At 46.1% G+C, this 23,515-nt stretch overlaps 1 protein-coding gene across 1 annotated transcript; it reads left to right on the plus strand.

The window, feature by feature from the left end:
* Positions 1 to 2,173: 2,173 nt before the first annotated feature.
* LOC138064153 (tetraspanin-36-like) lies at positions 2,174 to 23,156 on the plus strand. Its single transcript, XM_068925443.1, has 7 exons — positions 2,174 to 2,330; positions 16,536 to 16,727; positions 17,643 to 17,717; positions 18,169 to 18,264; positions 18,958 to 19,110; positions 19,894 to 19,977; positions 21,403 to 23,156. The coding sequence occupies exons 1-7, from the start codon at positions 2,271 to 2,273 to the stop codon at positions 21,487 to 21,489; spliced, it is 747 nt and encodes a 248-aa protein (XP_068781544.1). The 5' UTR covers positions 2,174 to 2,270; the 3' UTR covers positions 21,490 to 23,156.
* Positions 23,157 to 23,515: the final 359 nt, after the last annotated feature.

Here is a 23,515-nt window from a genome sequence, read left to right on the forward strand (position 1 = left end):
TCACCTGCTACTCGCAGGAGACTGATTTTCTGCCCATGCTGCTTCCATTACAACAGAGTGACCATGCACCATGAGTCACCAAAATGTCAGTCGCAATCAGGGAGCTGACACAATGAAAAGCAGTGGTCAAGGGTTAGATTCAAGCACAGAATGAGGAAAGGACAGGTTACAAGGAAATTATATAAATTCATGGTTCTCACATGAACTGTCTTTGGTGTGCTTTATCCTAGGATATTTCAAAACTGTTTGCAGCGGTCTCAGGGCTGTTTGCAATGAGAATTTTGGGGAGATAGAGGACGTGCTAAAAGATTGAAAAGGGGTGAATATAGGTCCCCTTTTTAAAAAATAAAAAAGGAAGGACTTGGAAATTACAAGACAATTAAATTAACTTCAGTTCCTCAAAAACAACAATAAAAACCATGGAATAAGTAATTGGGAAATCATTCATAAGCAGCTAGAAGAAAATACAGAAATGAATAGCAACTACCAAAGATTTGCCAAGGACAAATGGTTTCACTTCAATCTAATTTCCTTCCATGATGGGTAAAAGACCTTGTGGGGAAAGACTCAATAAAACCTCATATGATAAGGCTTTTAACGCTGTCTCATGTGATCGTCTTCTAAATTTGCTGGGGAACACAGCTAGCTGAAGGTACCTGTGGCAGGGTGTAAAACTGGAAGACTGCACTTTACAGCTCTACCTGTAGATGGAAACCAAGCAGGGACAGGGTTATTTATCCCTGCTGCCCGTCAGGAGCAACCCTTGGCCCGGGCTGGCCCAGGAGAGCCAAGGTGGTTCCCTGTGGTTCACGGTCATCTGGGCTTCTGCATGGGTCTCCATGGGCTGGAGTCGGCAATTCCATTCATAACCTGGATGACAGAATGAGGAGTATCTTGGGTAAATCTGGAGGACGCATGAGGATGGGGGCGGGGGGCTGGAACTATATCCAAGGGTAGGAACGGTTTCCCAATGAGCCTGAGAATTTGGAGGAAAGGTCTGAAAACCAGGATTTAGTGCAGTGAGGCCAAGGGCCCAGTGACACACCCCAGCAGGGATAATCGCCAAGCAGCGGACGAGGACCAGCGGGCTGGAAGCGGTTCTGCAGAAACGCGTCTAGAGCAAGAAATGATCACGAGCTGGAAATGAGCCAGCGAAGCTGCGGCGCTGCAGAAGCAGAGAAGCCTGCCCATGCCGTGGGCTGCAGCACCCACCTCTGGGGGAACATGCTGTCCATTTTCAGGGTTTTCAAGAAAGATGGGGCTCAACAGGAGAGAATCAGATCTGGAAAAATGGTGTAGCAGGGAAACTTGAGCTAATGAGTAGTTTTGTTGACAGGGGAGAAACCTGAGGGGAGCTTTGGTAGGTATTTTCAGATACGTGGGCTGATGTCAGAAGTTGAAGAAGATAAATGAAGATGATGAAGGGGAGAATTATTTCGTCTTTGCATCTTCGATGCCTGGTGGATAAGGCAAAAAGCAGCGGGGTTAACTCGTAGCAAGGAAAATTCAAGTTGGACACAAGGCAAAACTTCTGAACAATGAAGCAGTCTGAAGGGCTGCCAGAGGGTTGCTGGAAGGCAGCAAACCTATCATTTTGATATGTCTTTATGCCCACGTCCAGAACTTAATTGTCAGACATCGCAGTGAAGTAAAGTTTGTTTCCAGCTCAAAAAACATAATCATCTGAGGTACCTTCCAAAATCGGTGACATTTTTGGTGCCAACACTAGAAACGGATCTTACTTTTGATATACTGATAGTTGAAGACACACAGAATTTTTAGACTTTTTTCAAAGGAGTTCGGGACACGGAAGGGAGAGGGAGCCAAACTTCCACAGCGCTCTCGCGGCTTTCAGGCTGCCGACGTTGTGCCGAGCCTCAGCCTGTGAACTACATCACCATACAGTAATTTTCCTACCAGACGTTATGGCTTCTAATCCAAACCGTTGAGTTTATATATGTTGCAAATATTTCAAAAACAAAAAAAAAAAGTGGGGGAGAGGGGAAAGGGTAGGTTTCCTGATTTTTTTTTTTTTTTCCTGAATCGTTTCCAAACTTAAACTGAACCAAAAAAAAAAAAACCACCCAACTTATCTAAGGCAAAAAACCCCTAAGGCAGCGAGTGAGCAGGCTGGGTCGGTCCCCTCCTGAAGGCGGCTGGGGCGGGCGGGCAGCGGGGCGGGCTGGGGCGGTCCCGCGGGCGTCGGGGCGGGCCCCACGCGAGACCCAGCGCCTTGCCCACCCCGTCCCACAGCCGGCGCAACCCGCGACATGGACTGCGGCGTGATCACCTCCAAGACGGTGCTGGTGCTGCTGAGCCTCGCCTTCTGGGTACCGTGCGGGGAAGCGGGGCCGGGGGGGACCGGCGGCATAGATAGATATATGTATGTTAAAGAACAAAAAGACTTCTGTTCTTTTCGTAGGCTCGTGAGAGAGAGGAAAAAACCCCAAAAAGTTGGTGGAGTTCAACTTTTTTTTTTTTTTTTTTTGCGGGGAGGGGGGGAGTACTATTTTTAATGCTCCTTCATCAGCAGCGGCGTTCAAGGTAACAGCTCTCGTGGCCGCGAGCGAACGGAGGTGTCGGCACGGGTAGCGGCGACGCGCGCGCTTTCCTCCGCGCGGGCAGGAGAACGGGTGCGCGGGACAGCGCCCTTCCTAGTCGCCTCCTCACTAATAACTGAAAAGCCATCCGAAAGGGTGCCGTTCTGTACTTTTTGACCTAATCCTCTGCTAGGTTTGAAGGTATTGCTCGGACGTCAGGTTAAATCAGCCCAAGTGCAGGGCACTGCTGCTGCTGCGAAGGGGGATTTGTCCTTGGTGTTTCCCTGCCGTCAGGTCTCAGATAGCCAGGGATGCTGGAATTAATCTTATTTTCCCCCCACACACACACTACCTCCTCCAAAAAAGGCTATTTTTGGCTCGCTAGCTCGGTTCCCATGGAGGCCGGGAGGAGAAGGGGAAGTGGGGTTTGGGCAGCGCAGCCTCATGCGACCGTGACTGTAGGCGCTTGGGCGGCCGGACACAGCAGGCCACGATTATTCTGGTAAAATAGTCTTGGATTTTTCCACTGTGTGGGGAAGTTTGCATAGTCTGCTAAGAAATAGGTGGAAAGAAACAAGTGGGTGGCTGGCAGAGAGCTGGCAAGCGCGGGTGCTTTGAGGGTAGGGGTGAGCTGAGCAGCTCGGTGCGTGCCGGCATGCCGGGGCTTCCCGTGCGGAGGTGCGGGGACGGGCTGCTACGGGCTGCTCGGGAGGGCAGAAGCGAGGAAAAATTATTTCTGTGAAGTGATAACAACTTTCATTTTCACTTTGGCACTCGCTGAGGATCAGAGCCTGAATTGGGCAAGCGCCACCAGATGCATGACTGATGCTCCTTTGACTTCAAGGCTTTGGGATTTACAGGGTATTTCTTCCCCTTGGATTCAAAGGGGATTTATGGATTTGAGGTTTTATAGTATATTTCTTCTCCTGGGATTCAAAGGGGATTTGCAGATTTGATTCAGGGGATGCTCCTGTGCTACCACCATCCTCAGACGGGGAATAACCTGCAGGGCTTGGAGCGGGGATGAGGTTAAACCTCATGTGCTGGATCAGTAGGGTCCTTTGTGCTTTCACATCTGCTTTGCAACACTTTGAGTGTTTTCAAGCAGCATTTGAAATTTAACACTTTCTTGAAAGTGAGGGTCAAGAGCCCCGCAGCCAAGGTGAGGACTCTGCAGGGGCACGGAGCTGCTCTGCTGCTCATCTGGGAGTCCCGCCAAGCAGGGACTGGTAGTCCTGGTCGGTACTAGAGAAGGTGAACGTCTTTTCTGAAGCTGGAAAGAGTTAAAGGGAAGAACAACAGGTCTCACAGAGAGAGAAGTGATGTGAAAGGAGAAAAAAAAAAAAGGAAATTGAGGGAATAATCTACTGCTTGGATTAAATCCACGTTCTTAGGAGGTGTTGTGTCCTATATTGTAAATATAGGCTTGCCAGTGGGTGGTGGTTGCAGCGAGTAGCTCACCCCCCTTGAGTTCTGCACCTCCTTTAGAGGTGTTTATTGCAATTTATTGCCTTGTGTTTTCCAAATAACTTTCATATCAATAGCCTGAACGGTGCAGGAGGCTGTATTTCTTGCCGTGCGTGAAGTAATGTGAGCTGACAGAGTACGTTTGTCATGTGGTGTTATTCGAAATTCTTGGAGAGGAACAGTGGAGTACCTCACTGTGTGTACGTGGCAAGCCCATGAGCTTCAGCCAGGAATTATATGGGTCAGGTATACCTCCAGTTTACATCATTAGTAGTGCTTGGCTTTACTTTTTTTACTTGTTTTTAAATCAAACAACAGCTGTATGGCCTCCTAGAAATGTCTCTGGTACCCTTCTGTTGTAGGGCAACTCTCTATTCTTGACTGGAGCAGCTGTTGGATCATCCAGCTCTGTGGATAATCAGTAATTACTCTTCTGCCTTATGCGTGTTTGTAACCTCTGAATTTGGGCTGGCCCAGATCAGGCCTTGGTTTCCTTCTAGGCAATGCACCCTGAAGGCCCGTGGCATTTCGATGCTGCAGCGACCAATACGTGTGGTAATTGCATTCCTGCAGTAGAACTGGAGAACCTGGACTTCAGGTTTCAGCAAGGCGGGGAAGAAGGAACTGGCTCTTATACTCTTTTAGAATATATTTATGGGTAACGGGTGGGTCTCTACGCGTACGAGGCTCTAGATCATTATCAAAATACAAGATTTACCAAGCGCACTTGGATTCTTCTCGGAGCAGTAATTCACGCTTCGGCCTCGCGTGCTGCAAATCTTGCCCAGCTTGGAAAGAATTATAGAAAATAATTCATCTTCAGTCTGTTCAGCAGTTAGTGCAGTTATGGTGCTTTGACAGAGGTTATGGCTTAGAAATAAATAAAAAAAAAGCAGTAAATCCTCTTTTGTATCTCAGATCATTATCAGAGTACAGGAGCGAAGAAGTACAAATGGGCAAGAACGATAAATAAGGGCTTCCTAAACGAGGTGAACGAGCAATTCCTCTCTTACCTACTGAGCTGTACAGTGCTCAGCATCTTACCCGGAGACAGGGCTGCTGGGAAGGGTGAGAGGTGAGGGCTGAGGAGTGCAGGACCTCTGAGAGCAGGGGTCGACCAAAGTTGTTTTGACTGAACAGTTGCCAAGTGGTGTGCTTCCAGGAGTGTCAGATCTGCCTCCTTCCCCCTTGAAGTGTGTGATTATTTTGGTAGATGGGTGTTGGCCAATTCTAGACAGAGGCTGGGGACATTGGTTTAACCTGGGTAGCCTAAAAGAGTGGGAGGAAGGGTCTGATGGGACTCTAGTGTCTTTAATACCCTGGGCAATGGTGTCATGAGTGGACCTTGGCTGGGCAGGACATGGTGGTGATGACTCTGCTGGGAGGGGAGAGGTAAAATCCTGGGATTCGCTAGCCTGTGCGAGGGAGGAAATGGGGAATTTAAAAACTAGATGGTTTCTTGCTCTGATACCTGTGTATAATCTGGATTTGAGTGAGCAGAATTTGTTCTCTTGACTGTAATGGGACCGTCCACAGAAGCCACCTTGCCTAGGTGAGCAGCCCAGGGCTGTTCCTTGCAGGTTATTCCCTGCAGGGAGTGTGACCTGCAAGTGATAAAGCCAGACTGTGTTTTCCCCAGCTAATCCCTCGCTCTCTCTGTGCCTGCACACGCTCTGAGTGCGTTTGAGCAGATGATGGTGTGCTGTGGCGGTGTTAGTGGAGCTGTCCCAAGAAGGATGGAGTACAGTCACGTTGCTCTGGCTGCTTTATCCGGAACAATAGTTTTTTTGGCCAACTGCCGTGTTTGTCTGCCAGAGTAGGTAACGATGTTGGGATAATTGCAGGAATACTGTCTCACTGCCGCTGCAAGGGCTTTGAGTCACGCTGGCCCTACAAACGGTGTTTGTTTTTCCCATCCTTTCCTGTAGAGGTGGAGAGTTTGCAAATTAATCTCCAGAGGATGGGTTTTCTGAAAGCGTCTGTATTTTCATTTCCCTGCACAGCAGGGCCTGCTGGTGCTGCCCTCCTTCCTCGCCATTAGGAGCAATTCATCTTCAATTCATCTTGCTTACCTGCAGCCACCAAAAAGGTAGATATCTGGTCTCGGCAAGCTATCTCAGCTCTCTCTATAAAAGCATAGACCACATGCCTCACTCTTAGCTGAACTGGGTGAGAGATTCATGTTTGGAGCCGGCTCCCTGCTTCTGATTCAGGAAAAGGTGATGGGAAGAGAAGGTGGTGGAGTCCTTCCTCCTGCGATGTGCAAGCGGAGGACCACATTCAGGAGCATATGCCTTCCTGCCTTGGTCTGTCCTGCTCCCGCTCTTTCTCTTCTTCCTTCCCGCTTGGAGAGAGGAAGGGAGAGGATGTTAAGAGGCTCCCACAGCAGGGCAGAGGCAGAGGCAGGGCTCATTGATAGTTATTTCTCATTCTTTTTCTTGCACAACTTCCTACCGCACTCCATTTATCTTTGCCTGTAGTAGAAAAGCACCCAACATTAGTGCTCTGAGGGGGTCAGAGCAGATAGTCACGGCTCAGTGACTGCTGGCGCCTACGTTCTTTAGTGACAAACGAGGGTTTGTTTTTGGTCTGCCAGTTCTGTAGCTATACTGACTCTTCACAAAAGCAAGCTGGCTTCTGCGTGGTAGCTAACAAAAGCTGTGAACTACAATTTCGGGCCAAAATTTGACTCCAGATGGTTGCTGGAGTCATCTGTTCATTGGAGAATAGAGAGGTCGTTGGTCAGAGTAGCCCAGCGCTGCAAAGCTCGGGGTTGCCAGCTACCCCCATCTCCCTTCTCCACCCCCTGCAGTGCCTCTACATCAGCTGATGTTTTCCAATATCTTTGGATTTGTTGCCCATGACTTTCCAGGGAGCACAAGCTGAGTGCATTTTGGGGTACTAGTTTCATCTCTGCTTTGAGGAGATACTCGCATTGGTCTGGAAGTCCTGGAATATTTGTCAGCTCAGCCTGTGCTTATTCTGTCCTTTCTTGGTGCATCCAATACTAAAATCTGCTTGTTTTCAGCCTCGCAGTGATTTGCTGAATGATCCCTAGGGGCACATTGGAAGGTCAAGTCATCACAGTATTGATGTGGTGTCACTTTTCAATCATTTTTAGTAACTGGGAGGGATAAATGTGTCAGTTCCTGCATCCATCAGTGGTTTGAAATCACTCTCACCATTGATAGGTGGTTTGGGAATGCTTGCCCTGAAGACTTGGTCAGCGACAAATCAGAAGGATACTTAAATAAAAACAAAAAATCCCCAGATAAGGAGAATTTTTAATTCTACATGGGATTAAAGCCATAGCGAATAGCAAAGGCTATCCTGGAGGTTATTGCTAATAGAGACATGTTCATTTTTGAGGGAGGAGGTATTCTCCAAAGAGTCATTGCAGGTCAGGGGGTCAAGAGACCTGTGACCTGTTCCTCACCTTTCCTCCATCTGCTCTTAGGCAAATCCTTAAGCCTGCCTATATCTGTTTCTGATCTGTGCCAGTTGGTGACAGAGAGCTCTGCTGTGTTTTCAAAGCTCAGCGTGATCCTTGGCAAGAAAGCATAACATATGTGGAAGCTCCCTCTCCATGTCATGGAGAAGATGCTGATCAGCTGTGGGGGTCCATGCGACTCACGGCAGCGTCAGTGGTGGAAGGAGCTGCTTAACCAGGGACGTGATTTTGGGGGGTTAGACTGTGCACGGGTTGTGAAAACTAGCGTGGTTGCTGAACGGGGCTGATGCCTGCACTTGGTGCCGCATTTAAGATGAGGCACCACATTTAGCCTCGCAGAAGCGCTGGGGGCTGGGCCCTGCTCAGCACCTCTGCACGTGCAGCTCATGGGGCCTCGGCCTGGCCGTGGCAGCAAGGAGAACACCAGAGACTGGCTGGAAATCTTGGGCTGAGCTTCTTTGCTGAGGTTTCTCCATTAATGCACTTTACGTCATGTTACATTTGCAGGATGCCTCAAACACTTGGAATAAAATGCATGGGACAAAGTTCCTGTGTGTTTTAAATTACTTTGCCCAACACTGCAAAGCAGAACTTAACTGACTTTTGGGAAAATGTGCTTTGCTGTATGTGCAGGAGCCTTAGAGAGCAAATGAACGCTGAGACAACAGTGTGGTCAGAAAAGAAGAGTTGGGATGGTTTTGGAGGTATGGGATGACACCCCTTGCCCTTTAATGTGTGTTTCTGAGGACCAATCTCGGCTCAACTGTCTCCAAAGGGCTCTGAAGCCTGTGAAGCGATTCCTGGTGAATGATGTGTTACGGATCAGGTCCTAAAGCAGTTTGGTCCCGTCACAAGTTTTATGGTTTGCACCACTCAGAAACCCGAGGTCTGCTGGAGAAAGGCCCTTGATAAACCACCGTCGCTGAAGAGTTCCAGGTGTGTTACTCCTCTGCAAGGAGCTGAGAGCTCGAGGGCACTTTTTATGCGGGTGGAATAGAAAGTGGATCTTTATTGTACTTTATATATAAACTGGGAGTTCCTTGCATTTCCCCCAGGAGCGCGGCACCGCTAGGCTGCCACGAGTTTGTTTTACCGTATCCAGTGTGCTAAAAGGAGCTGCCAGGATCATTCTTACAGCAGTAGCATTACAAAGCGCGCTTTTCCACGCGGCAAACCTGCACATCGGCCACGCAGCGCCTCTGTCCCGGCTTTCCTTCCCGCCCGGCCCCGCAGCAGAGGCACCGCAGCCACCGCTTCTTCGGCTGCATCAGCCGTCAAGCAACGTTTCACAACAGATTAGAGAGATGTCGACTCTCTCGCCAGCTGCGAGAAGTTTCCCCCAGCGTGAGGATTAGCTTCGCTGCGTTTGAGGTGAACTTCTTTGCTATCAGGTTTGCAGCCGGTGAGGTAAAAGTCACCGGATCCCGTGGCTGAGCCAGAGCGGCTTAGCAAGGAAACAGGGCAGCTCCGAAGGCAAACATTGAACTAGAGGGTGTTTGGTGTCCAGGTCGGCTGTTCAGATCAAAACCAGCTTGGCCGTGGCTGATTGATAAACCCGCCGCGCTCAGCCGAAGTGACGCTCGCGGCCGCCTCTGGCTCTGCGGTCTGTATCTTTATTTGCAGGGGAAAAACAGCTGGGAACGGGAGTGAGACGCTTTCGTTGCTGCCGTCAGGGCATTGACGGAGAAATCAAGGGCACTGATGCCTCCTGGGGTCCCTGGCAGCTATCTTGAAATGATGGGAAAGGCAACCTAAAGGCTGTCGTGTTTTGTCACCTTTCGAGGATAAAAACAGCCTGCTGAGGTGCTGGGATATTGGATAGCAGCAGCAGGCTAACGCCGAGGCGCCGGGTTGCAGGGGCAGGCGTCCCAGCAGGAGGACGCGGGGAATTCCCGGCAGGATTTCCAGCTCTGCTCTGCAAAGCCTTTCCCGGTGGGCAGCGTCGCCAGCGCTACCCTTCGGGTGATACGGGCTGGTTTTTAGGAGGGGGCAAAACCGAGTTAAGCTTGGGGAACAAAAGTCAGCCAGACAAACTTGGGAAACGCCGGGGAGAAAGTTGTTTAACACGGCTAAGAAACAAAACCGTTCAAACCAAAATCCCCTCCTTGAGCGTGAGGGTTTGCAGCACGTAAAAAAACTGCAGGTCGATGCTGCTTTTCGTTTGGTTTTGTCTTCTTCCTGAGAGCGAGCCACGGCTTTTCATAACCTCGTGGCTGCCGCTTGATGATTTTATTTGAGGAAGAAAAGGGAAAAGCAAGGGATGCCTCTTGTACCTGCCGAGCTACGCAGTGGTGCATTTTGCAGGCAAGCTCAAACCTGCCCCTTAGTTGTGCAACGTGGCTGATTATTTAGATTTAACGTACTTTGAAGAGTCTCTCATGGCTCTGCATCAATCGGCTCAGTCCAGTTTTGTGAGTTAGGGCCCACCTGAGTACTTCACCCGAGGAGGCTGTGGCTTACAGGTTTTGGCATTATGGCTAGTGACTGGGTCACGGGCCGCCGTCGATGGAGTTGAGTTATGGAAGCGTGGCAATAATTCGCTCCTCATTCGGTTAAATAAATACCATAAGTGCGGCAAGAAACAATAACTGAAGCCACCGGGTTTCTCCCATCTGGCAGAGGTTAAACCAGTGCCGGGTAGAGGGGAGGAATCCGTTCTGTTACGCGGGTGCATGTGAGCGAGGGGGAAAGAGCTGAATGAGGATTGTCCTGATTGCAGGGGGAACACGACTTTGCCCCAGACCAAGGGCGCCTGTCAGATCTGCGGAGCCGTATAAGCTGTTGGCACTGGAGGTTGCTGGGCCTGGCAGGAGAACCGAGGGTTGGTCTCTCCAGGTGCCTCCGTTTCCCCTAATGTCGCTAGAAAAGCTGTTGTTGGCTCCAGAAAAAAAGCTTCTGTGTTTGCAAAACTAGGCTGTAATACTCAGAATCACCCTTGTTCTGGGAGTGCTTCTTCCAGTCTTAAATTTTATCTACAATTTACCTGGTTTTCACAGCTTTTAACTATATAGTTTCGTTACCTTAAATTGGACTGACCAGCTTAAAGATGAGGGCCATTTTCCATCATCAGGTCCCCTACAGTAAATACTATGCCAGTCCCTCTTATCAGACCTAATTATCAAATTACCACTCTGAAATCAGAAGATACCGGGAAAACACTTTTTTTTTTTTTTAAAAAGCCAACCCCAAAACAAGAAACACTGCCTTTTAGATTTTTAACTAGTAGTTTGACTCCCTTGCTCCATTGTATTCAGATATGGGGAAAAAAGAAACCTATGCTGATAAACGTAAAACCAACCAAACAAAAACTCTGTTTCCAGTCATCACACAAGGTCAATTTATTAAAACGGTCAAAGAAGCGAAGGTGGAAGAAAGTCTGTTCTGCCTGACTGAGAGATGCAAATCTTAGATTTATTTTTATTTTTATTTTTATTTTCCTTTCAGAGAAGTTATATGGAGGGAAGTTTAAGAGGCCCCTTCTATGTGTACGACACTGAGTGCACGGAGAAGGTGGAGGGGTGAAGTATTTGCGTGGCCATCAGCGTATCTGGAAGGGCAGAAGGTCCCGGTCATCAGCAAACTCCCCTTCTGGCAGTGGGTAGGAGGGGAGTGGGACATTGTGCAAAAGTCTTGCTGCCCCTTTTAAAAATGTATATATTATCAAATCTGCTAGCCTCCAAAGGCTCTCCATCCACGGCTGACCTGTTCTGCCCCAGTGAGATACCTTGGGCACCTTCTCTCCCTCCACCCCTAACCCCTTCTCTTTCATAGGCCAGATCTAATGCTCACACTGCTATGTGGGTATTATTTTGTAGGCTGGAGAGAGATCCCATAAAGGGCTGAATTCCTCATTGCTTTGAAGCTAGTTGCGTGTGTTACTGCAGAAGAGCATCACCTCGATACCGAGGTGGCGTAGGCTCGCTGAGCCACCGTGCTCAGTCCTTTGCCAGAAATCAGCTCGGGAAAGCTTGGTTGTTATCGCTTTGCTTTCTTTTAGCTCACCCCAGCAAGGAGTTCATTGTTCACGCTCAAATAGTTGAAGATCTCTGCTTTCTAAAAGAGGCACAGGATATGAAAAACAGGTATTTCTCGCGTCGGGGCCTCAAACAATCCAAGCCCTTGTGGGCGAGAGAGCAGAGATGATGGCAGCTTTGCTGCTGAGCTGTGAAAAGGGGCTTTCTGACAAAATTTCCGTTTGCCTCATCGCTTCAGCTTGTCTTAAGGGAGTCGTCAGTGTTGTGAAGAAATACGAGCAGGGCTTCCTGGTGGAGGCCCAGTGAGTCAGCCAGGGGATGTTCGGGGAGGAAGGAGGCAACGTGAGGCTATTCTGCTTGCGAGTCGCCAGCCAGCCGGTGAGGCTTCTGGATAGGTGCTCGCGGGCGGATTGCAACGGCCGTCGAGGCAGCAACGCCGTCACGCAGACTCGGCGAACAGGTTCTCCCGTATCAGCCTGACTTCACGCCTCGGCTTCGTCTGCCCTGGGATCTCTGCCAGCGGTGGCCGCTTGCATCGGCCCGGGCTTGTTCACACATCCCGTGCTGCGATTCTGCGCTTCGTTCTGGCTCGTCGGAAAACTTGTGAGCAGCGGACTAAAAAAAAGTCAAGAATAGTAACACCTTCTACTATGAATTACTTCGAATCATCAAGGCAAACTTAGAGGTTATTTAAGAAGTGTTGAGGAGCTGTTTGACTAATGAAGAATGAATGATTTGTTGTCTTCGCCTTCTCCCCCCCCCCAAGTCATTATTTAAACCAGCCTTTATATCTGTGAAAGATTTTTTAAGATGACACAGAAACCTGCTAAATCAGGTCTACTTTAGACTTTCTACTCTTGACACAAGGTCTGTCGTCACCAGTGCAAAGAGACATTTCTTCTCATGCTTCTACTCTAGAGAAGTTTTGCCTTAGTTTTAGGGATGGGCTGACAGGTTTTGCAAGGTTAGAGGAAATGTCCCCCCCAGATTTTGAGTTTTCCTTAAGTGTGGGAAAAGCGTCAGGCAGAAAGCTTGGAGATGGACATGCTGAAATGTTTTTCTCCTCTGCTTTTACAGTTTGGCTCTGGTGACTCATCTGCAAAAATAAAACAAGAACAGATACCTACCTGAAATGTATTCCACTTCCAAAGTGATCCTTCTCTTTATGCTTCAGAATCTTCACTTTGATTTAAAAAACCATGGGTGAAGTCCTTGCTATATCTAAGTCTGTGGAGAAAAATCTGACTTCCTTTAGGCCAGATCTTTACCTAATTTTTTATTTTCACATCATTATGCTTCCTTTTTCTGCTTGGAAGGAGGCAGAAGTTCTGAAATTATAATAGTAGACCACTTGCTGGCTGTGTTTCCTGTCTGACCAGAGCACAGGTAACCCTGAATGTTGCAATAAAACTTGTGAAATTGCCTCTCTGTATTTGCAAGAGGCATCAATAAAGTTTGGAGAAGAATCTCCTGTGAACTCAGTGCTAGACCTTCTGAGGTTGGTCTCCTATAGCTGAGCTTTGCTAGTTCTGGCTCTATCGGACTTCTGTGAATTGGCTTCACAAGGTTTTTTAAAGCTGTGGTAGCCCTTAATTGGCAACAAAGGTTTGCTTATTGTCCAGGGCTCTCAGTTTATCTGTCTTTAGCATCTCCTGTGCGTGCTCTCTGCGTTCGGCGTTGAGCACAATAGAAACAGGTAGAAAACGGAAGGTGTCAAGTACAGAAGAGAAGCGAAGAACACACTTGTTATCTAAATCACTCGCAGAAACGTAGTGGAAGTATTGGGAGATTCTTACATGTCTCCACGTGTGTGGAGCAGATTGCAATGCAGCAAAGAATGATGCAGCAGAGGGATTTGTAGTCCTGTCTCCTGCCACAGAAGTGCAGAACTACTTGCAAAGGCTCTAGAACTGGAGTGACACAAAACATTAGGGCTTTAAACAATCTGAATGTGACAAACTAACTGGATTTAACTTCACACTTTGCACATTAACTTTTATACATTAACTAAGTCATGTAGCTGTTCTGTTTTGCACATTTTGACGTGACGCTGCTTCTGAACGTAGCTGACTCATTTATCTGCCAGAAACATGTTTTATGCTTTTTATACCCTGGCTTTGCAGTCTTTCCTGCCTTTCCCACACTAGCTAAAGTCACCACGGCTCCGTTCCCCCAGGTACTGCCTTTCTGAGGGTCTCGCACCCCTTCCGTTTTTCCCTCAGCGGGAGCAACAGGCACTCGGCAGTCAGTGACATCCTAACCTGAGCGCTCAGCTGCACCAACCAAAGTCTGCTGATGTCCTCAAGAAAAATCTGCTTATTAGTAGGTGTGGCTAGATGCAAGCGTTTGACTTGAAAGTGCACATGCATGCTGTAATGCACGTATAGGAGGCTTCATGCAGCTGGCAGCCGGCTCCACCTTTGTGTGTCGGGGCAAATACCTGGGAGTACTTGCTCCAGCCTGGAGCTTTCATAGTTGCTGCAGCGATGGCAGCAGCAAAGAGACCAAAGACTGGAGGTGACACCCTTGGGTTGGGATACAAGCTCTGTGGCTGGGAGCATCACCATGTTGTATCTGTATTCTTGGAGGATTATTAGTTGGCACACACTGAGGAACCATAGCTCACCTACTTGGACTTACCCAAAAACTTGAGAGGCCAGAATACCATTACTCTCCAGCCATACCTGTGTTTATTGGGAAGGCTTCAAAACCCAGGAACACATGCAGTCAGGTATTACAGTCAAGGCAGGACTGCTACTATGACAGCTACTACAGCATTATTCATATTATGGTTTTAGCCATGCACAGTGTTAACTAGGAAGAAGTTAAGTCAACCCAGAGCAGTCCTAACTCTGCTCCTGCTGTGGCCGCTTGGATGTTTTCCACTGCTTCCATGGGAGCAGGGGCCAGATTCTGAGCCGTTCCCTGAGCTCGTGCTGGGCCCAACTGAGTGACCCTGCCTGAGCAGGGGGGTTGGATTCGATGATCTCCCGAGGTTCTTTCGAACCTCAACCGTTCTGTGATTCTGTGAGTCTGAGAGTGGAGTACTTTGGCGGGTAAGAAAGGCCACTGCACCTCTAGTTGTGAAACTTGTGGCCTGTCTGACTGTTATCTGATTCAGAATTAATAAATGCCGTGTTTGTTAGGTTCTGGATATTAATGCTGCACAAAAACTATGCAGGAGTAGCAAAAAGTTGCAAACTTTTTGCAGCCACATTTTCTGCAGGAAGCTGCTCTATTTTTCCCTGTAAAGCTCCAGAGCCTTCTGCAGGGAGCTCACCCGGAGGATGGGCACCGCTTTCCCTTTGCTGCGAGAGCATGCTCCTGGTGCTTCCAGTGAAGACACTGGAACACGCAGTTTCCCCGTGAGCTTTCTGAGTCTCCTCATTTCTCTGCTGTTCTAAAAATGAAGAAGTAAAACAAACTTGGCTAAAACTTACACTTTCAGGAATATGCTTTTTTTTTTTTCTTCTCCTTCTTTGGAGAAAAGATTTTGCTTGGACGAACTTTGTAGACTAACTTTTTTAGGCTCATTTCTTAATGCCTGTTTCAAATAAAATGTATCTTTTAGTGCAGCAAATGGAAAATAATAGCTTTTTCTTTCAGAAAAAGAATACCGAAATATACAGCAGGGTCTTACACCAGACGTGATAAATGATTTTAAGGGTTAGCTTGATCCTGGTTGCATCACTTGGTGCATCTGATCCCAGTAATTGTAAAAAGTACAGGCAGCGTCCGGGAATAGCAGGCACGTGCGGGTGAGAGCTGTCTGAGGTGAAGGATGTGCCCTGAGCCCGGAGGAAATTAAGGGCAGGCACCAGACCTGGCCGCAGGAGCCAAACATGGTAAAGGAATTAGCAAGTTCTAGCTCTAGTGCGACGACAGTTTGATTTAATTAAAATGTAGGGCACTGGGAGAAGTTAGGAACTGCTTGTAGGCTGCATGATGAAATCCAGCTGCAGCCTATTGAAAACAGGCTGGTTTCCCTCAAGTTTCCAGAAGGTGGGTATGGCCGGTGCTCCTGTTTTACCAGGCCAAGTCTTGGGCTTGGGTTATGGCAGAGGTGGATTGACTGCAACTCTCAGGAGTTTTTTTTTTTTAATGGCACTGTTGAGGCTTTGACTGAGCGCTGCTGAGCCTTTCAGTGTCATTTCAGGTGCTGTACCCAATTTTGTGCGTAGAAGCCTTCAGTCTCCAGAGCTGCCTGTTGGACATTGGTCGCCAATGTGCCGTTCTGATATGCTGACTTCAACTGGCAAAACATCTTTTTAAAGGAAAGTTTTATTTTAGAGGATGCAGGATATTTCCTTCAGGAAGAGCAAGTACTGACTTTTGCTGGGGTTAGGGACAGCAGTGCATGTCTTAGTGGTTGATGGTGGTCTTCAAACACAGCTGAACCACATGTTTCTTACCACTTTTACGTGCAGCCAATTTCTCAGAGGGAATTACTCTCAAAAAGGGTTTACTGAGGCATTTGAAAACCTGATTGCATGACAGCTTTTTTTGCCCCCCCCCCCCTTCCTTTCTGAAAAAATCCAAGAAGCTTCTTCTGGATTAAATAATAGAGCAAGGACAGGCAAAAACCAATCATCTTGGTTAGCAATGAATGATCCCCCTCTGGTGCTTAAATCCCACAGTGACTTTCAGAGTTTCCACATGTTCAAGAGTAATGCTGTTGAGAAAGTGGAAAGGATGAGATTTCCTCAAAAGAAAAACCCAAAACAAAAAAAACACAACCCTGTGGTGAACATCTCAGAAGTTAATTCCTCCAAATGCAGTCTTAGGTGGGATGTAGGTGATCCTGGGGAGAGAGTGTGAGCTTGGCCCTCTACAGAGACGCTAGCTATGTGCATTGAGAGGTGCCCCTGTGTCAGCTTGGCTGAAATGGCATTTCATTAGTAGAGGAATGATTCACTAGGAGAGGATTTTGTCCTCTCTGTATTAAAGTTTGGATGGGGAGCACGCCTTTTTTTCTAAATCTTTGCATCTGTAGTCCTTGCTTCTACAGCTGAAATTTTAATTATGCTGTTACAGAAACGCTCATATTTATTTTTCTGGGAAGACAATAAATAACTGCACATAACTTTATTTATTGCATTTCAGGCAGCAGCAGCTGGTCTTAGCTATGTTGGGGGATATGTCATTAATACCTACAAGAGCTATGACAACTTCCTGCAAGACAAGTACGCTCTGTTGCCAGCGGTGATCATTATTTGCGTTGCCATAGTAATGTTCATCATTGGGTTGATCGGCTGCTGTGCCACCCTCCGGGAGTCACGAGTTGGACTGGGGCTGGTAAGTACTGTACATTCTTGCACGTCCTCTTTCACACCCTGTTGCATGGTACGCGAGTTGTGTGCGCAGAGCTGAAAGCGAACATGTTATTTGGAAATGCTGCTGAAGCACTGCTCCTTCGTGGGAGCTACGTACTGCTGTGAGGCACCAGTTGATGGTGGGTGAGGTGCAGGCTAAGTGATTAAAGTTTTGCTGCCTTGCGCAGACTAATACCATCAGGCACTTAGAGTTTTCCTGACTCTGACTTAGCTAGTTTGCTTAAGAGAGGAGAATACAGAGCACGAAGTTTTGAGGAGCGGGATGGTGGTGAGAGAGCAGGAGATGTGAACTTCCAAAGCAAGCAAAACAGATGTATTTTTTTCTGCTGACTTTCGTTCTCCTAACCCTAAAGGATGTATTGACTTCTTGCAGAATGACCTTGAAAAAGCTAGAAAGGTAGAGGCTGAATAACTTAGGACCCCCAGCTCATGCCTTCAATGTGATGCAAGCTCAACAAGCAGTGCCCAGCATACCTGTTTCAGCCTACCTCAGGTACTGCAGACAGTGTCCTGAACACTTTGCAGTCTAATTGCACAGATCACTTAAGTTGAGGGAGAGACAGGCTGCCATTCCTTTATCAGCAGTTACGAATAGCGTGGTGCTGCCTGCAGAACAGCCCGCGTTCCCATCCCTGGGGAACGATCCAGGTAACCATGTTCTTGGGAGTCCGAGACCTGGGGAACTCCAGTCATCGCCATGCCCATACATGATAATCTCCTTTTTCTAATTATTTTCTGGAGATGGTTTTAATTCATGAGGCAACAGTGGATAATAATATTAATTTACTCAACATTATCAGTCTCTGCGGGGGGGGGGGAAATGTGTGATTGCATTCAAATGCTGTGTATCCTTACAGTCTCCTTCTTTTGATTTCAGTTTTTGGCCATTATTCTGGTTATCTTTATTGCAGAAGTATCAGCTTTTGTCTTGGGGTTTGTTTACAGGGAAAAGGTAAGAATTAGCATCTCTCTGCTAACATAGAAGTAAAGAATAGCTCCTTTGTTGTTGGAGCATTCCAGTATATCCAGCTTTCTTGCCCTTCATCTTGTATTCTGAGATCTGCAGGGCAAGTGGTTACAGTGGGGACGCAGAACGAGGATGTCGCCACCGGGTAGATGAATTGACCCTTGTCAGCAACATGATGAATACATTAAGTATCTGGCAGGCATCACAACAAACTCTAAGTTGGATTAAGCAGTTGTTGATGCTCACAAAAGAGGGCTCTTAAGTCAAGGGAGATCAGCTTATATCCAGGAAATTATTCTGATTAAGTGCTACCCGGGTTTTATCTAAAACTGTTTTTTTTTTTTTACTTTGGGGATACAGATCTTTTGCAGTTTCCTTTAGATAATATTTTGAGCTCTTGTGTTAACCGAAAATGGATATTTTTCTCTCAAAATAGGTTAAAACTGACGTGCAGGGCACAATGCGTTCGGTCTTCCAAAAGTATGATGGGAAAAATCCAGAGTCTACGGTTGTGGATTACTTGCAAAAACAGGTAAGAAAGTCTTTAAATTCAGCTGAGAATTATTTAGAAATCAATCAATTGGACATTAAGCAAGGGATTTGGCCTGGGAATGGGAGGGGAGGAGGGTCAGTGTGGCGGTATCCTAGAGCTCTGCTCTGCAGCAGTAGTTAGCATCTGATTCTCCCTGGCAATTGGGGTGCTCCTTGCTTCGCAGAGCTGGCCTTCAGGGTCCTGAGGTGAAGTTCACGTAAATTAACGACCTTGCTGACACGAATGGCCTTGGGATCAGATAAACGAGTACATATGAGCAACTGCTGCTGAGAATCCTGTACCATAAAACAGAAAGACGATAGAAGAGTCTATCCTGCAAGCTGTCGCCTAAATGCTATCTTTTACAGCGAATAAACTGACAAGGTGATAATAATGTCTGAAGGGAAGTTGATCTGTAATATCTACTGCTGTTTCCCTGAAGTACTACTACTTCTTGTAAATCCGTCTCCTTCATGGTGATAGCCGTGCAGATAGCATTACTAACTAAACGATAATGTTAACTTGCTGCTTCTTTTTTTCCACTGGCAGTTCTCATATAGCGGCTGACAACTGCTGAAGCCACTTCCCTCTCCTTTCTTTTTCTCCGGCCTGTAAAGTAGCAGAAGGCCATGCTGCTTTATGTTCATGTTCGTGTGTATTCATGCATCCGTGTAACTATTTTGTGTCTGGCAGCTTCACTGTTGTGGGGTAAAGAACTACAGTGACTGGACGACCACACAGTGGTTTAACTCCACGAGTAATAGCAGTGTCCCTCTGAGCTGCTGCAGGCAAGATCTGAACAACTGCACGGGGCGTCTGGATCAGCCACAGGAACTCAATACACAGGTGAGGGTAGAAGGCACAGTTTCTCATGTCCATGTTACGCTGGCCCATGATCATTCTCTGAACCAGCCAGAGCCAATGAGGAAAGCACTTTAGGGAGGATGTAGAGATGATTTCTTCCAATCCTTTCCAGCAGTTTGAATCCCAGACTCTCTTCTCCCCATGTGTTTTCAACTAGGTAGTTTACTTCTCGCATAATTCTATAAGAGCACTTAGATAACCAAAGGAGAGCAGCAGGTGTTTTCATAGGCACTAAATCTGTGTATTTGGCCTTTTGGCAGTCCTCCCTTTGGAGCTGCTACAGCAGCAACGTGACTAGGCCAGAGTACTATGCGTGGGCGAGTCGTTGTCCAAACAGTTCTGGAATAAAGGAAGATACTCTTTTAGGCTTGACTTAAACTGGAAAATTACGCACTGGATTCTTCAGTTTGGGGCACAAGCCCCATAGATTTCCTTCTATAGAGATCACTGCTGGTCTTCATAGGGCTGAGTTTTGGGTACTTATTTTGTGCAATAAGTGAACTGAGCCAGAGGAGAATTCTAGAAGCGGCAAATGTCAGCGAGTAAGAGTTTGGCAGTGCATCTCCCCAAGCAAGAGGAGAATGACAAGCCATCAAGTCTGGAAAGCAAGAATGGAAGCCATCAAGTCTGCAGTGGTTGGTTAGACAGGCTCTACAAGGTCCTGCTTTCTTTCAGAAACTTAAAAAAAAAAAAAAGGGGAAAAAACCCCAACCCATCCAGCTGAATTATCTTTTGGCTTGTTTTCACTTTTCTCTTTCTTGGCAGGGCTGTGCGGAGGAGCTGGAGTCTGGGCTGCAGAGTGTACTCAGCTATGCTATGCTTGTAATCCTGGGGTTTGCCATCGTAAAGGTACTGGTAAATGTTTCTGTTTCTTCCCTCATGGAAAATAATGTTGCTTCCCCTTTGATGTCCTCTGGCTTTTTCTTCTACCATGCCCTTTCTATGACTGTGAGGTAGACCCCATCCTCTATTCCTGCCTTGTTTTCTTCCAGTTTTCTCCTTTTTGTCTGCATGACGAGAAGGAGAGGGATCCAAAAAAGTGGTTGGGGATTTGAGGTGGGCAGTGAATAGAGCTGTATTGGTTGTTTGGTAGGCAGTACAACCAGCTAGGTGTGCTTAAAGGCCCAGATCTAGAATTCTTTATTAAAACAGTAATAAGCTTTCCTGTACTTAACAGGGATTTTAAAAATTGCTCTTCAAAGTTTGTTTTTGGACACAAGCCAATCAATAGTCCTATGCTTGGAGACCTGGAATGAAAATGGACAACAAATACGACCAGGAATGAAAACAGCTAGACTATTTATAGAATTGCAAGATACGAATTAAATGAAAAGAAGAGGGAAACCAAAACAAGTTGTCCCGCGAGTGAAACCAGATTTTAGAAGTCCTAACATAAAACTTCTAGTAACTGGTACACCCAAGAAATGCGTACGCAGCTTTATGATTTGACCTATACATTTCAGCCTGGTGGTTTGTCACTGTTCCTTGTACCTTTTCGCCAAGTTTTGTAACCTCTTCCTTGCTGACAGAGGTGAACATTTAATAACAGCAAAATGTTTTCCCTTTGAATATGTTTTCTGTGAAAGAATATTGGTAAGTTGAGCCAGTGTAGAACACTTGCTGTTTAATATCCCTTTCCTGAACTCAGTGCAGAAACAAAAGCCTGTCTCTTCAGATGTTATTTCAGGATGGGAGCTTGACTTAGTTAGAATGTCCTTTTCTTAATTCTGGCCCTAGGAGAGAGGTGATTGTTTTTACTGCATTATATCTCATAGTATGAGTTTTAAGTTTTTCAGAAGTTTCCATCACTTCCTTTCCCCCTGTAAAATGATCAATTTTATACTCCCATAACATGTCCCTTTTAATAAGTGTCTGTGATGAATCCTTCCAACACAATTTCTCCTGTGATCATCTTCTATGATTACCATGACATATTCTGCACTCTTATTTACACATCTTATATGCTTAAATATTTTATAAAGTTACATTTTAAGTCCTATACTTTCATTGTAATTATTCCCACGGTAAGATACCTAGGAATTAATGTGTAAATTAATGGGAGAACCCAGGGAAGAAAAAATTGAGTTGGAACTATTATTCAAATGTGACATATAAAAAAATCACTTTGTATTTATTTTCAAAGTGTTTTCTAGTATGAAAGGAACGTCCTTGCTATGATGATAAAAATCTAATTAACGCTTAGGTAATGGATCTGAGGAATGAAGCAGAAAGATGAAGCAAAACTAAATCTCTCTTGTTCTCTCTCTTTTTCAGTTCTTTGGCATGCTGAGCGTCTGTGTGCTCACTTGCAAGAGAGAAGACAGTGGATATCAGCCTCTTTACTCAGGGGTGTTTGCTTGATAAAAGGCAAAGACCTTTTTTTTTTTTTTTTTTGCTTCCTGATGATAAAATAGATTTGTAAAGATGAACGTTAAAGGACAATTTATGACCTTTTTGTTAAATATTTTATTTTATTTACATGAAACGGAAATCACGTAGTGTATTGGTTTGGAAAAGTTTCTTGTGGGTGTTGTGTGAAATGACACTCAAAATTTAGTGCTGTGTAGTAACTCACCCTGTTCTTAAGCACTGCAACTTCCTGTAAGGTTATTTTAGGTTTGCCCTTGTGACTTTCTCTACAGAGCAACAGATGCTGTAGTAAACTCCAGGAAGAAATCTACTTCTGCAGTTTCTTTCTGTACCCTAAAACACGCAGAAAGAAACGTTATTTTTAAATCACTAAACCGACTGAGAAAGCAGGAGGTATTCACTGACTGCACAAATATCAAATCTTTCTCATGACATGGTTAAACAGCAAAAGAAATTTTTTTAATAGGAGGTTTAAATATTCCTTATAAGCCCAGGGAGCTACGAGACATTTCTCCTGTATCTGGTGGTGTTTCTTTTGTTCCTCCTTGTTACGGTCATATTGTGTCATTCAGTTTATTGGGGAGGTTGTTAGTGCAAGACAACCCTTTGGAGCAGCGTTTAAAAACTAAAACAGAAATTTGCGTTGTCTTTTGGAATAGCTAGCAAATGTGAACAACCCCAGGTTATGAGCGGGCCTGTATTTTGAGCTTTTGGGCTCGGGGCATCTCTAGTTTGGGGTTTTGTTGTGTTGTCTTTTTTTTTTTTTTGGAAACTAAAAATTGCTTATGAAGCAGGGCTTTTGATTCCCCCCCCCCTTATACTGATGCTTTTATATTTTGCCTGCACATAGGCACACTTTCTTTCTATTTAATGTAGATGTTGCAAGAGTTATTCAGACGGATACAGGCTGCAAGGTGGGAGCTGCAGGAATGGCTATGTAGAAAGAGGACTCTGGGAGGGTTAGTGCTGGGTTCCCTGTCTCGGTGAAGATCTGGCTGCTTTTCACCGTTAAAAATATTAAGGTGACACATTCTTGCACTGGATAGTTGACCCAGCAACTTCAATAACCTATTGTCTGGCAGTGTCACATGATTCTTTGTTTGCTTTTCTTTTTTTCTTAAAAGATCTGCTTAACGTCATCATTTCTTGGATTGCATCATCTCTTTGAAAATGATCCTTCTTTATCACATTTGTATGTTAATCTGTTTCTCAGACCTTTAGGGATTTTTGGTTTTAGGTTTTTTTTTTTTTTAGGACTAAGATGTGGGGAGGGAGGGAGCTTTGAGCTATTCTTGATTAGAGGATTGTGGAAAAGAAGCAGCGTGTTATTTCTTTAAAAGGATAAGCAGTCCCTCCTGTAGCAAACACATATATAGCTATTTAGAAAAAAGGAATTTGGCCTAAGTGTAAGCTGTTTTTCTTTATTTCCCCCTCCCCTTAAAAAGGAATTTGGGGTAAGCGTAAGCTGTTTTTCTTTATCCCCCCCCCCACCCCAAAAAGAGATGGAAAAAGGAATGTTTGGAGGGTGATGATGATACTCTATAGGAGACATACCAGTATGAGTATGTGTACATGTTGAAAGTGTTTTAATTTTTATTGAGGGTTTTGTCTTCTGTTTAATGCCAAAATAAACCAAATTTATTTAACCAATTAATAAATGCTGTTTTTTTTTTTTTTTTTGGTTGTTGGTGGTTATATGTTACGGGGTTTTTTTTCTTTTCTTGGGGGTGGGTTTTTTGGATGATGTAAAGTCTTTCCTTGCAGGGAAGGGCAGGCACAGGAGTCGGGTGGGAGATAACCAGGAGACCGGGAAGAGGAAAGGGTGCCAAGAGCAGCCAGGCTTCAGAGAGGGAAGGGGCGCAGACGGGTGCCAAGAGCCACCTGCTGTTACGGGGGGAGGCAGTCGTGGTCACGGCCACCCTGATGCCAAAGACCAGAAAAAAAACGAGCGCAAGCAGCCGGCAAGAAACAAGCAGGGCTATTGCAGCCTTTACTTATGGCATAATTTATCCCTAAG

The sequence above is a fragment of the Struthio camelus genome, chromosome W (assembly GCF_040807025.1).
Source record: "Struthio camelus isolate bStrCam1 chromosome W, bStrCam1.hap1, whole genome shotgun sequence".
Taxonomy (NCBI): domain Eukaryota; kingdom Metazoa; phylum Chordata; class Aves; order Struthioniformes; family Struthionidae; genus Struthio; species Struthio camelus.